This window comes from Epinephelus fuscoguttatus, linkage group LG9, assembly GCF_011397635.1.
Source record: "Epinephelus fuscoguttatus linkage group LG9, E.fuscoguttatus.final_Chr_v1".
In the NCBI taxonomy this organism is placed as follows: Eukaryota; Metazoa; Chordata; class Actinopteri; order Perciformes; family Serranidae; genus Epinephelus; species Epinephelus fuscoguttatus.
Window position 1 is genome coordinate 14,119,552 of NC_064760.1, and position 14,181 is coordinate 14,133,732.

General features: G+C 38.9%; 1 protein-coding gene and 1 long non-coding RNA gene across 3 annotated transcripts in view; one reads left to right on the forward strand and one right to left on the reverse strand.

The window, feature by feature from the left end:
- Positions 1–14,181, reverse strand: part of LOC125894145 (uncharacterized) — a 50,337-nt gene that overhangs the window by 32,668 nt on the left and 3,488 nt on the right. Inside the window, exon 2 of the long non-coding RNA XR_007450042.1 lies at positions 1,048–1,132. This is a non-coding gene — a long non-coding RNA (uncharacterized LOC125894145). The remainder of the gene's footprint in view (positions 1–1,047; positions 1,133–14,181) is intronic.
- rab28 (RAB28, member RAS oncogene family) overlaps positions 3,201–14,181 on the forward strand; it is a 43,580-nt gene continuing 32,599 nt past the window's right edge. For both annotated transcript variants that reach the window (XM_049585352.1, XM_049585353.1), the window contains exons 1-2: positions 3,201–3,666; positions 10,089–10,185. In XM_049585352.1, coding sequence (XP_049441309.1) covers positions 3,592–3,666; positions 10,089–10,185 — 172 coding nt within the window. In that variant the 5' untranslated portion in view covers positions 3,201–3,591. The remainder of the gene's footprint in view (positions 3,667–10,088; positions 10,186–14,181) is intronic.

Sequence of the window (14,181 nt, forward strand, 5' to 3'; positions counted from 1 at the left end):
TTTCCTAAAACAGTCGATTTTAATAGCCTTTATTTTTTAAAAAATTGAGATAATCCGCCTAATTTCACGATTCACACTAACTAAGATAGCCCTGGGCTGTAAACAAGTGACACGATCACACCACGAGGTCTTTTTAAAATTATTTGTCAGTCTTTAACAATATTTTAACAACTAATAACAGGTTCGTTTACTTTAAGATTATTTATTTTTGTAGCCTAAATCAATAATAGAATATTTCTCTCTCTATTACTGCAGATAATAAAATATCTTTGGGCAAAATGTCACCAACATGACCATGTGTGATAAAGCATCTAATCAAACAAAAACATTTAAAGTTATAAAACAGAAATAGAGGGATATCTAAAAGGTGTGCCCACGGGTTTTTGTGTGTCTCTGCACGGCTTGTGTGTTTGAAAAAGATGGTTTATTTTGCACAACAATATACGAATATCTTTAAGCACATTTACTCTGATATGGTTTTCATTTGCATAACCGTTTTATTCATCAATATTTCATCATCTAGCCTACATGTAAACTGAAGAGCCCGCACAGGTCCATTAAAAACTCTATTTGACGACATTGTTTTTTTTAAAATATCATTGTGTCTAATACTGATAATTTTACCATAAAAATAATGAGAAAATCAAAATACGATTTTTGTATTTTCTCAGTTTTGGTGTGCTTTCGTGAAACAGTTAAGCTATATATATAGTGCAGTTAATTACGATAAGGTAAAAGGTCCGACACCTTCTTCCTTGTGAATTTATTAATGTGTGTTTAATCCATTTGGCCCAATATATGACTTTCTAATTCCGTGTTCCTGGGGAGATCAAATGCTTTCTCCATTTAGGCGATTAGGTTACACTGAACAAGCGAAATGCAAAGAAGTCACTGACAGACTTTTCCAAACTGTGTCTCTCTTCGACTTGATCGCCTCTGCCTGAAAACTCTTTTAAAAACAATTAGTCTTAATGTCTCTCCAAGCTTTCTGTCCGGCTGGGGCTGCTGTCACTCACACCCTCATGAGCCTGTTGGAGTTACACTGACCTGACAGTCACTGCCACCTGCTTCAAAGTGGCCCAGGTGTGAATTCCTCTCCATCCCTCATGTTGCAGCGACATCCATCCTCCGGCTGTGAAAAGCAAAGTGTGAAAGACGAGGACCGTGATTCAACCTTTAGCTTTAAAACACCGCAGCTCACGTTTTACAGAGAAATTACAAAACATTTAACAAGAGGACGTAAATTAGAGACAAGGTATAAATCATTATCACTGAACATGTTCCCCTGGGAGAGGTGGACTTTGGGGCATTTAGTGGCATGGGTTAAAATATAAGAAACATTTTATTTTGTGTGTGTGTGTGTGTGTGTGTGTGTGTGTGTGTGTGTGTGTGTGTGAGCACACAGTAAATGGATCTTGGCGGACATCAAACTTCAGCTACAGCTCACACAGTCGAGAAAAAGTTGTATAGTGAGATGTTCTTCTTGGAAATACTTTCTACAGGCTGTTAATAATAACTTTTGAAAGTAAAATTACAGGAAACAAAAAAAAAAACTTTGTGTCCTGACCCTCCTTTTTGACAGATTAATATTTATTATAGGCTAAATTTAAAGGTCACTGACACAAAGGCTTATTCTTGTAATTAAGAATGAAATATTTTATTCCCTATTTTACTTAACTGAATAGTTTGGGTGTCTATTTTGGTGCAGGGTATATTAAATCTTCTGCACTCCAAAAAATATGTGCCATAATTTAAAAAAACAGAAGAGGTATGTTTCTGCTTTGCAACAGTTTCTGCAAAAACTGATGAAATCTTAAATAATGACTCTTTAACCTACATTTTGTTTATGTTAAATTAAGCACTGATTCTTGAGCTAATTGTGAATCATTTACAAATACACTAGAAAGAAATGTGACAAAAATAATTCTGTCAAAATATTCTGCTTTGGCATTTGGTCCAAGACTGGAGTTTAACTTTGCCAATAATAGTCATACTTCATTTGGTAAATACATCAGCGTGTCATTTAGAGCAATCACGTTACACAGCTGGTAAGATATTCTTCGACACTGTGGTAAACTGGGAGGCTGTTCAGCTGTGAATTTAGCAGTGGAAAAATGAAATGTGTCTGTCTATCCATGATTAGGATGCCTCAGGAATAACATTAACCTTTGAATGGTCGACTAGTACACAGAGTCTGTAATGATTTAAGGGCAAAAAAATCCTTAAATGTTTGTTGGCCCTCTTCAGACTTCAGATCTGCTTTTATTCAGGGGAATCTAAATCATGGTTATCATAATTTTGATTCAGTTTGACATGACCTATAGTGCACCTGTGTGTGTGTATGTGTACATGTTATGTATGTGTGTGTGAGTGTGTTGACAGACAGCCAATAAGATGACAACTTAAACAGTAAAGTAAAGCATAATGAAACTTGGTGTTAGATGTACATTAGGCCCAAAAATCTGTCATATTACAGATGCATAATGTGGTCCAAAAGGGTTTCCATATAGATATACTTGATATTATACAGTAGCATGTAGTATAAATATATAATTAAAATCACATTTTTTAAAACAGATTTATGTCTACAAGTCTATTTGTGGAAGAACTGTATTGCTGCTAAAGTAAATGAAAATTCCAGATGATGGACTAAACATATTATGTACATATGTTTAAATACAGGGGCACCATGTGTAAGAGGGTGTGTGTATGCGTGTGAGAAAGTGAGAGATGGACAGATTAAATAATTATTATTTTAAATCTTGAATAAGCCACATGTAGTGGAAATATGTAGATCCTTTACTCAAGTAAAAGTAGCAATGCCACAGTAGTGTATAAAAATGCAATGCGTTTTCGTACTTACATATTAACTCTATTTATTGTTGGATATTATTACTGATGCATGAAGGTTTAAGCAGCATTTTAATATTGTGTGAGGTCGAGGTGGAGCTTTTAATGTCTTGATATGCTGTTTGGCAGTTCATTGTATTTAATAAGCTGTTTAAACTCAGAATATTCGAAGTAAGCACAGTTATTGAAATAAAAAAAGTAGCTGAAAATTGAAAATATAAAGTAAAGAATCTCAAGTTGTACTTTTAGGTCTAGTAATTTAGTAAATAGTTACTTTAAACCACTTTTTGTTGTGCTTCTCACGTTTTAATGCTCACACTTTGACCTGTGTTACCAAGGCAACAGCAACGCGTCACACACAGGACGCAACCACACCGCTGGCGACTGGGTTTCCGGTTCTGGTCGTTTCCCCTGGCGACAAACAGCTTCGTGGCGACACTGACAATATTTACTAACTGAAACGCTATATTGTAGCCTCCGGTTCGTTTTCCTGGTATCTGTGTCCTCCCGTTTTAACCGTAAATCAGTGTACGTTGAGGCAGCACGGTAAGAGTGGATCATGCCGAGCAGAGCAGCAGTGTTGTGTTAGTAGAGTCAAAATGGCGTCTGCTTGCCCACTCAACACTCGTTTAATCCATCTGTGATTAGCCTGATAGACAGTGTCAGCCGGCCTGTGACTATTATCCCGGTGGTTTTGGTTCGGTTTTCCACGCTGACACAGTCGGAGCACATTTCAGCGTCATGTCGGACTCGGAGGAGGACACCCAGGACAGGCAGCTTAAAATTGTAGTGATTGGAGACGGTGCGTGTGGGAAGGTGAGACCAGCACGGACACAGAGACAACTTACACTCACAATATTAACTGTGAATAGACCTGCAAAGTCTGAATTCAACACAGACAGTGTGTTAATGTCAGTTGCACGGAGGGTTGGTTAGTATTCTGCTGTTTACACTGCTCATCCGGACGCTGCTCTGTCTTGACAGTCACCATGGCGACCGACGCTAATGTAGCTAACTTAGCTAACTGCTAGCAACCGAGGCTAACAACCACAGCAAGACAACATAAAGCGATTAATAATGCAGTGGTTGCAGTTAGGATAATAGCGTAGACACTTTCTTTCTTTAAAGTCTTTGCTTTGCCCTTTATTATAGACGTTTAAAGCCAAAATTAACATTAACACAGTTATAAAACAAAATCTGCAGTCTCTCAATTTAAGGGAGTGTTCTTTACTTATCAGGTGAGGGGGGTGACTGGTGAGGTGGCTTCTTTTTAACCTTCCCAGAAGCTAAATATTTTTCTTGAAGCCTCCCTGAGTGACTTGGGGAAAATGCACGACCGTTCCTCAAACATAAATTAGTTATTAGACTTTAAAAACTTCTGAATAGGTGTTTGAAAGTTAAAAGTTAAAGGCAACATCCTGAACTTTAAAGGTTTTTCTCTCTTGTTGTGTATGCCTGTTCATGCAAATGGTTTATTATCTGTAAAATTTTAAATAAGACATGCAGAATAAAGTCATTTTGATAAGCTATCACTATTTTGAGCTTAGATTTGGTTAGGTTTCTTTCTGACGGAAGCGTTTGTCCAACATCGTGTTGAAGAACTGTCTGTTTTTACAGTCTCTGGCTATGATAAATGGTGTAACATGGTCAAACAAATACAAAATGCAGCCATTTAAAGTTGTATGTCCATCATATAGGCCAAAATAAAAAACACAGGTCCCTCATAAATAAACAGTCCCCACTACAACATCAGTGCATGTCTTAGATATAGCTCATATATCCAGCTTTTGGAGACAATTGTCCATGCGTGTAAATACTGTCTCAGACTGTCTTCAGAAAGCATCGTCCTATTGTCATAGTACAGTATACAGTACATTTTGTGGTAAAATTTCCCTTAGTCCTCACAAGTTTATCACTATCAGCAGCTCAACATACTTGAATTGGTTAACAATCACAGATAAAGAATCTCACTCAGTTTTTTGCATTGGTGTTAAAGAACTTACAAAGAAATAGACTTAACAACTAGGAACAAGGACAACACTGCTGGACAAAAAATAAGGTAAAGAATGGATGGGACTATCATGGACACAAATATGTGAAAAAATATTTATATATAAATACAATTTACTTAGATATTAAAAAAAGCACCAATGAAAATTTAAAACGTCTAGTCAAGTTAAGTGTTCTGTAAGTTGTGCACTGTACAAGTAGTGCAAAGAAATAAATACTGAATGGATATACATTGACTGGATAATTATGTACACTACATGGACATGTCTACTGTATATGTCTATGTCAATACATGTCTATATACTGTAAATACAGTGTCTAGGCTTAACATTATGTCTTAGACATGGCTCAGATCTCCAGCTTTGGGAGACATTTGTCCATGTTTGTAAAGACTAAAAAATCATAGTACAATACTGAATATATTTTATAGTAAAATTTCCCTTTTAGTAATTCAAATTAATCACTATCAACATTTAAACATGTGGTACTACTCAAACATATAAACACTTTTTTTAAGTGAACATCTGCCTTAGCAATTGACTCACGCTTAAAAGGGTACATATTAGCTTTGGTCACCCTGTGTCGAACAGTGTAATAGCTGTTAATATCAATAGGGGCAAGCAGAGAGAGGTTGACAGTATTTTTCATTCCATATTGTAAATTAAGAGAAGTAATGACAGAGCATCAAAAGAGTCAGTATTGAACAGTCACCCTAAATGCACTAGTCACACATAAAACCCATTTTTGCACAGATAGATGAAACAATAAAAACAATTGTTTGAAGGACTCCCCGTGTTGTCGACCTCAGGTAACTCAACAGGTTGGTTGGTGGCCTCAGTTAAACTCATACAGGAGGAGACACCCAGACTCAGAAATGATACTATGAGGACAGTAGTCCATATGGTGAGTGGGGGTTAATAAGATTTCAGCCGGGAAGTTGCTGCTCACTTGATGTCAGTTTGCAGCGAAAGCCATGGAAGGGTAGAGATGCTTTAAGTGGACAGTCAACCTGGTGTTATATTTATTTTTTGACCGACTTTACCTTTACTGTAGTTAAGTGGCCATTTATTTCAGATAAGAAATAAATTAGTAAAACTTTGGCAACAACCGTTACTTCTCTCTGTGATAGTTTAATGACAAAAAGTTGGGCATTATAATATAATGATAAATTACATACTGAGTGTTTCTGAGGTTGCCCATCCACACTGATGTCATGTTGAGGATGAAGGTGTTCATCTCAGCCAGAGCTGGAGATGGTTAAATTATTGGTAGGAGAGCGTACCTAAAAATACTGAAAATACTGAAAAAAACCCCGCCTGATAATGGATGTTGAGGAATGACGTTTCTAAAATGACTATGTGGACCGAAACAGCAGCTTCAGGAACTCAGTATTAGTCACACGCTTTAATAACTGTATGTTAAAGTAAAGATAAATGTTAGGATTATCAGACAAACAAATCACACAGTGCAGGGACTGCTCCTGATGAAAATGTACACATTGTTTTTCTAAAGTAGTTCTACAGTAAAGAGTCAAACATTTAAAAAAAATTCTGATTTTTTTTTAAAGTTTATCTTGAAATTGGTTTTTTACAAGGTTGATGAGCACGTGTAGTTTTTATTCTGTCTCAATGATAGTATTATGGATTTAAATCTGGCACAAATCCGTTGTTCTAAACCTATTAAGTCTACCCAGCCCTTAATCCACATTACAGGTGCTATTGAACGTAGTTGTAGACTGCGTGCTGGTGGTGCTGTGTTTTATAGTGACTCAGCCTATAGGTATACACTTACAGATTATGTGTTGTTGTTTTGTTATGCTTTTATCTAATTTTGATATGACAGCAAAGAGAGCCAGTTTAAATGAGCCCAACTAAATTCACCATCGATGTGTTGCCTGCTTTAAACGAGACTTACAATTAAACAGACAATAGGTAAGCACATAACAACAACTTAAATTTTCCCTTTGTTAAAATAAAATTATCTAGATGATGCATTTTCACACTCCCTACATTTGTTAAACACTTTGGGGCTGCAGTGGGTAAAACAGTGCACTGTACAGTATTATACAGAGTATGACAGTTTCTTCGCCCAGCTCTTGCAGCTGGTGGTTGTTTTCCGTCAGTATACCTCTCTTCTCCTGGCCTAGGACCCCGTATGCATTTGGCTCCAGAGTGAGGCCCCATTTAAGAAAATTATGTCGGGACAGCCCCTATGAGAAATGTTTCTGTTTTCTCATTTAATAGAATAAAATAACAAAGGGTCATGTGTGACGACTTGGTTTTATGAGTGCCTGAACTGTGAATAATATACCTTTTGTTGGTATATTGTATCTTTGCTAAATCTGCGCAGGGTTGCTGTAAGTCTCTTTCAAAACCACTGGTGTGACTCATTCTGTGTGTTGATATAGTATAAAGATATAGATTAAAAAGGCCTAACTTACATCCACAACAGTGGAATATTTCCCTTGTCACACCAAACAATCATTTGCAGCAAAGCAAGGAGGTTGTCATGACGATGCAGCTATGGTTCTTCTTCACTGCATCTCGAGTCCTCGAATGAATGAGTGTGAATGCAAGGCAGGGACGTCAAGTGCTTTTCAGCTACACATCCCCTTTCGTAACTAATCTCTCCTTCCTCTGGGAGAAAGAAAATGAATGTAGCAGTAATGGTGAGACCCAATGAGAAAAATGAATGTTCTCATTCTGGAGAGTCGACATTTTCTTTTGGGGGAGGGGGTGCGGAGAACACACACAACTCAGTTCCCAGTAGATACGCTACATTAATAACCCTCCTCACACTGCTGCCAGGTGTCAGCTCGTCACTGTCTGAATGACTTACCTGCTTGTCTGTTTTGGGCAGAAAACAGGAGCCCTGCCCCCCATTTTGAGTAGGCACCACTGACTGACATCTTGAATGCCGTTTCCCCCCTTATTAATGTCAATTTGCTGAGCAAATTGCAATCGGATCAGTTTTTCTTGGACAGCAGTTTCGGTGGTATTTTTGCTTGTGGTTGGTTGTCCATTCAGAAGTATAGAGAGATGTGGGAAGGCTTGTCCACCTGAGCAAGATGTTTTTAAAATACGGACCCTCACATTTAGCCAGACTCGTAAGGTGCTGGGCCTAACTCACACACAGGTCTATTTTTCAACCTGATTTAGAAGCCTCTCAGTTTTTTTTCTGACTATTTGCTCTGTACAAAGCAGCTTTAGGTGCAGGTCCTGTACATTAATGGATGCTGCTTCCCAGAAATGCTATTTACAGTCAAACTCTTCAACATGTATATGTGTCTTAACTGTTTAAGCAGAATAAAGAGCCAGTTTTGATGCGATGTTGCAAATATGCGCTGCATCTCTCATCTGAGTTGCATCACATGGATGCAGTCAGCTTGCCATATTTTTTTCCCTCTCTCCCAGTTTCTTGTTTCAGTAGAACTTCCCTCATTTCCCGGCATTGGTATCATTGGTGACCCTGTGCTGTTCTCTGTTGGAGTGTCAGGATTACGCCAGCTTTTACATTCGCTGGTTAGTTCCAATTGTACGTTGGAAAAAAAGGACTACGTCGAGGGAGGGGAGCCAAGCTACTGGAATGCCAAGACAAATGGCCGACTAGGCCAACGCGAGCATGTGGAATAAATTTTTGCTGTCCGAGCTTGTTATTCCTGTGTTGTCAGTGATTGTTTGGGCTACTTAAATGGCCGATTTTCTCCTTGTTGCGTCAGTCACCTCTAGTAATTTTTCAGTCACTCTTGAGCCTGTGACATGCTCCGCAGGCTGAGATTTTAAAAAAGTCTGTAGGTGAGTGAACTTTTAGAAGAATTAGGTGGATAAAACTTTATTCTGCAGCGCTAAGGAAATGTTACTCAATCAAGGCAGTGGGAAAGGCCAGGATTACACACTCAAAGGTTTAATTAAAAGATTACATTTAAAAATCCAAGATGGGATAAGCATAAAGGTTTGATATTAAAGGTATCATCCACAGTAACAAATCAATACCTTTGGAAGGCAAATAGACTCTGTTTACTTGAGGAATATGTGGATAAACCATGAAGGGTTTTCCGACTTCTATTAGATTGTGTCTTCCCTGGAGTATTTGAAAGAAATCCAGTCTTATTTGAGACGTTATTTGGCTAAACCTAAACTTTCTTAGCCTGAATAGAGATAGATAAGGACATAGGCTCAAGTGAAAGCTTAGTGGATTGAAAGAAAGAATTTACTGTTAAATCCTCAAACCCTCAGTGAGTGGCAAGCACCACATTAAAATGCATTTGCTGCCACATGAACACTCAGGGAATCCCATTGCTTCACTTCTCTGTTGTGTTTATGTAAGCACACTGCTCTAAAGATAGCTAATAGACATTCAGCACTTCATTTTTTTCCCCATCCTCATCCATCAAAATGAATTAAACTTGGCATGTCAGGCCTGCGCCATGAATTCCCATGGATTTCAGGAGAGCCCCTAACATGCTATTTTTTTCCCCTCCTCAAACACAACAGTGACAGTGATGGAGGCTTTATAATTTGTGGCAATTATTAGGTCTGCAGTCTGTAGACATGACATACTCCCCGACACCTGTTTTTGTAATTCACGTTGATTTTCACTGTCACAGCCGCGGCTGAGTAGTGAGACGGCAGGGAGGAGGCAGACAATTACATCAGCGCACCTTTCAGTCAATCGCAGAGTTTTTGAAGTTGCTTAAAATGGATTTGTAAAAATGAAATTAATGTCCTACAGCTCGTACGTCAAGGCTGCATCGCCTGAGAGTTATGGCTGCAGGCTGTTGTGGAAAAGAGTTGCATGGAAGTGTTGGTTTATGATAAATTATACTCTTGTATTTTTTAGAAATATTTAATGAAATATTGTAAAAAGCTTACTCTGGCATTTGGTCAGCATAAATGAAATCAAAGTTTTTCTACTTCTGCTCAGCACCAGAATATCACTTTTTCAGGAAGTTCTTTAATACACTGTGTATTTTCTCTGGAAGGAGTTTTGCAGCATCTTGCATTTTGCCCTGAGCTGTGATTTTGACTTGGTTTTTATCGTACGCATGTATGTGTGAAAATTATTTGAGACAGATACGACACACTGAATCGAGGTTTCTGCTTTATCCTGTGAGCATTTTCTTTTTAAACCCATAACTGTTTTAAATGACATATTTTAGCCCTGTTGTTTGCTACAGAGGTGTTCTGGCACTCGCTCACCTTGTCTCTCGCTTTGTCTCTCTGTTTCAGACATCACTCGCCACCAGGTTTGCACAGGAGGCCTTTGGGAAGCAGTACAAACAAACCATCGGCCTGGATTTCTTTCTGAAGAGAATAAGCCTTCCAGGTGAGACACCTTCATAATCATTTGGAGTGCTCGCTTGTTCGGAGACTTGGCACAGACACACACATATTGCACAAGCACGTAGTGGCAGACTTGTTAATTCAATAAAATGCTAAGGATATGTATTTGGCAAGATTGTAGTCAGACAGAGCGGCTTCACGGTTAGTGGTTGTTTGTAATACTGTGATATGCATGTTAAGGTTTTAATGTCTGTGTTTACTTTACATTATCAGCGTTAAAAAGATCCAGAATATTAATTGAGAGTGGAACAAAGAGGCCTGCTGTTTCACCATCACTTTCTGTCATATTTTTATTTCTCATATTTTCTGGCGCTGTTTGTATTTTCTCGTCCGACCATTTCCAGGCAGAGTTTGTTCTCCAGGTTAACTCAGGAGCTGAATGTGTCTTTTCTGGTAGCTCCTCATTGTAGAGTGTCTGCCACTTCTCAGGCTTATTCACTCTGAAAGCTCTTCTCTCCAGAGCAAACAGCACACTCTTTTTTTTTTTTTTTTTTTTTTTTTTTTTTTGGACTCCACAAGACCAATGGACAGCTTATGTCCAAACCGGCGAGCCCTGCTCATAATTTTGCGGGCACCGTACAGAGTAAATACATTAACATTTTATATCCATATCGCTGATCCCTGAGTTCAACTGATCTTTGTCCTGCACCACATAAAACATGCATGTTCTTATTTGTTTATGTTGAACCCGCAGACATAAAGCCACACTCTGTATCCCCCTTAGATCTGTAAAATAAATGTTTATTGACTAATGCTATATTTAGACGAAAGCACTCCATTTTTACTTCCTACCATGTGAAATGGGGATTTTCAGCATTTTAAATGGCATTTCTAAAAACTCTGCCAGGGCCTGAGCTCCAGAAATCTGCAAAGTGCCTCCATTCTTTCATTACTAATAAAACAACATTAAGCAAGGGCAAATTAAGTGCTAAAAGTAAAAGTTATGCTGATTTGTGAGTTGGCTGAAGGATCCTATTTTGATTTTGTGTCAGTTTCAGCTTATGAGACTTAGGAGAACTAAACCCCCAAAAATGTTGTGGTGGAGTCAGGATGAAAAGAGCCAACCATAAGCACAGGCTGGGCTCACAGCGTCTTAATGCGAACTTGAACAAATGCTGTTAATCGTTTGACTTCTCTTTCCAGTAAGTTTCCTGAAATAATCACTGATCTCTCCGGCGTTAAACTGTAACCTTTGTTTAAATACACGCCAGCATCACTGGGGCAGCAACAACACTGGGTCCAACGCCGGAGTTGTTAAATGGCCCATTTTCTGGGGAATTGGGTGTTGATGAGCTGATGAAGAGGAGGGTGGCTCTGCGAGCTGGGTGGTCCCAAACTTCGTTAGGACCCCCACCCTGCCTTGTATTGGAGAGGTTGTATGGCTCTCCGGGTCTCTATGGGGCTGTAAGGGTCTTTTGCAGCGGGGGGGTGAGTAGCCTATAGCCGGCGTTGGCCCCTCTCACCATGAAGGCCCAGCTTGTCAAACTTAATGTACATTTTCCAACGCAGGGAGAGGTGAGGCGAGGCCGACTGGCACACAACAGCCTCCTCTGTGTGTGCTTTTTATAACAATACCTCTTCCAGATGTCTCTGCCAAACCAGTGAGGTACAGGCGGTGAAGGGGATTGACTCGAGGTGAAGTTTACTTGATAGATTCTCTAACTTTCGGACGCTGCTCTGCAGACGCGGGGATCAAGTCATTGTTTTGCAAGTCACAAGTAAGTCCCAAATGTACATTCAGGTCCAGAGTCAAGTGCCAAGTCCCTAAACCAGGTTCCTGCAGCTTAATGCAAGTTAGATTTAAGACTTTTAAAGACTTTTTAATGACACTTGGAATGAATTTTAACACCAGTTTTACAATAATCAAAACTGAAGGAAGAAAACGTGAACTGCATCAGTTACTCAGAGGGAGGGACAATTATAACTTATTGGGTCAAGTTCAAAAGACATGGAAAACAATTAACATATTATCATAAAAGTGTCCATTTAGTCTGCCTTAAAAAAAACTTTGTTGATTTGTCATTGGATCAGATGTGATAAATGTATTTAAGTGTTATTGTTTCCTTTATCCTGATCTGTATTACAGTAATGTGAGAGGCATTCGGTAATTTTTTTTTAGAATAGATATTACTTACAATTAAGTCCCTGTTTTTAGATTAATGAATTCAATGCCTTTTGAGACTTTGTAGGGATTCCAGAAGCATCCACGTAAACATTAAGTTTCAAGTCCTAAACAAGTCATAATGTGCTCTTTACCAAATGTAATGTCATGATAACAACAGAATAATGATATATATAATTTACAAACATTTATATTTATTTGTTAAAACAAGTGTGTCTGATGTCTTGGTGTTAACTTTCTTGGAATGAATAACATTAACATTAGTTAATTCTGGAAATGAATTGAGTTGTTGCACTCTTTTAAATAACAGACTTTTTAATCTTTGGGCTTGGGGGAAGGTTTCAAGTATTTTTGAGTGAAAAGGTTCAAGTCCAAGTGAAGACACGAGTCATTGGTGTTCACTTCAAGTCGAATTGCAAGTCTTTTTCTGTTTCTGTAAAGTCAAATCTAAAGTCATCAAATTTGTGACTTGAGTCTGACTCGAGTCCAAGTCATGTGACTCAAGTCCACACCTCTGCTGCTTTGTCAGCATCCACTTCACGTCACACTTCAGCCCCTCTCCACTGGACAAAAAACCACGCACACGCACTAACCTCACACGCACTAACCTCTCGCGCTTGTATTTAATTAGAGGGAGAGGTAACAATAGGCATTCACTTCTAGGACAAATCACTCAGCAGTAGTCATGGGTATTTATTGGCTCTGTCTCCAATCGTCAGTAATGGAAATGCAACACCCGGGTGGACTCGCTTATTTTAGCCCTGTTGCCGGCGCGACACAATGACAGGCCGCCACAAAATAACATCCATCTTGGTTCAAGAAGCGTTTGCACATTGTTCAAAGTTTAGTTTGCACCGAGACTAAATAAATAAGATATAAAAAAAGAATTAACCACTGTAACATTCTCACTGGCCTCCATGCTGCTTTCTGCTAACTTGTTTTCTTGCCCGACCGTAACGCTGAACGTGATACAACAGAAAAACAAAAAAAGCATGCTCCTTTACTGCAGCGCCGTGCTCACCCCTCTGGTCTACTGTCAATGGGAAAGCAGTCTATCGCCTATTTTTACAGGTTTTACATTTAAAAAACCTGCACACACATGCTATTTTTGGTAGAAAAAGGGTCCTAGAAGATAATTATCAACATGTCCTTCTTTCCCGAACTTGTTATCAGTTTGAAGGTTCATCCACTAGGCTCACAGATTGTACTTGTTGTAAAGCATAAGCAGAAAAATGTCAGCACTGTTGAGTCAGTGTGAATCTTTGAGACATAAATAAAACTAGTGTCCAGCCATGGTGGATGGGTGGGGATGGCTCTTTATAACACCAAGGAACCGTTATTCATTGCACTCCTCAATGTAGCTTTACATTGACACTGTATAGTCTAGATGTAGTGACTGTGAACCTCAGCGTTTCCTTCCCTTGCTTTAAAAAGGGGACTTATGAAGGGGTTGAGTCGTCCAGCCGTGTCCACAGTGTACGCTCTGCTCCCCATCGCTGCTCCAGCCCAGCGCCGGGCCCTCATCACACCAACATAAACTCCTCGCTGTCTGGTCCTCCCTCCTCCTCTTTTTTTTTTTTTTTGACTTTTTTTTTTCAACCACCCCTTTCATTTTCCAGAGGAAGAAAATATTTATTTGGATTTGGTTTTTGTGCCCGTCTTTCTCTCTCTCCCTCTCATTCACTCCTTTTTTCTCTTTTCCACAGGCAGAGGGACAAGAGTCTTCTTTTCCTCTCATTTTGTGTTTAATTATTGCTATTTTCCTTAACAGCACATAATTCTCCTCACTTTCCTAACTTGGCAGGATACGGCACAATGCAAACAGCTCTTCACAGGCTAATAAGAAGTCCATTTTTT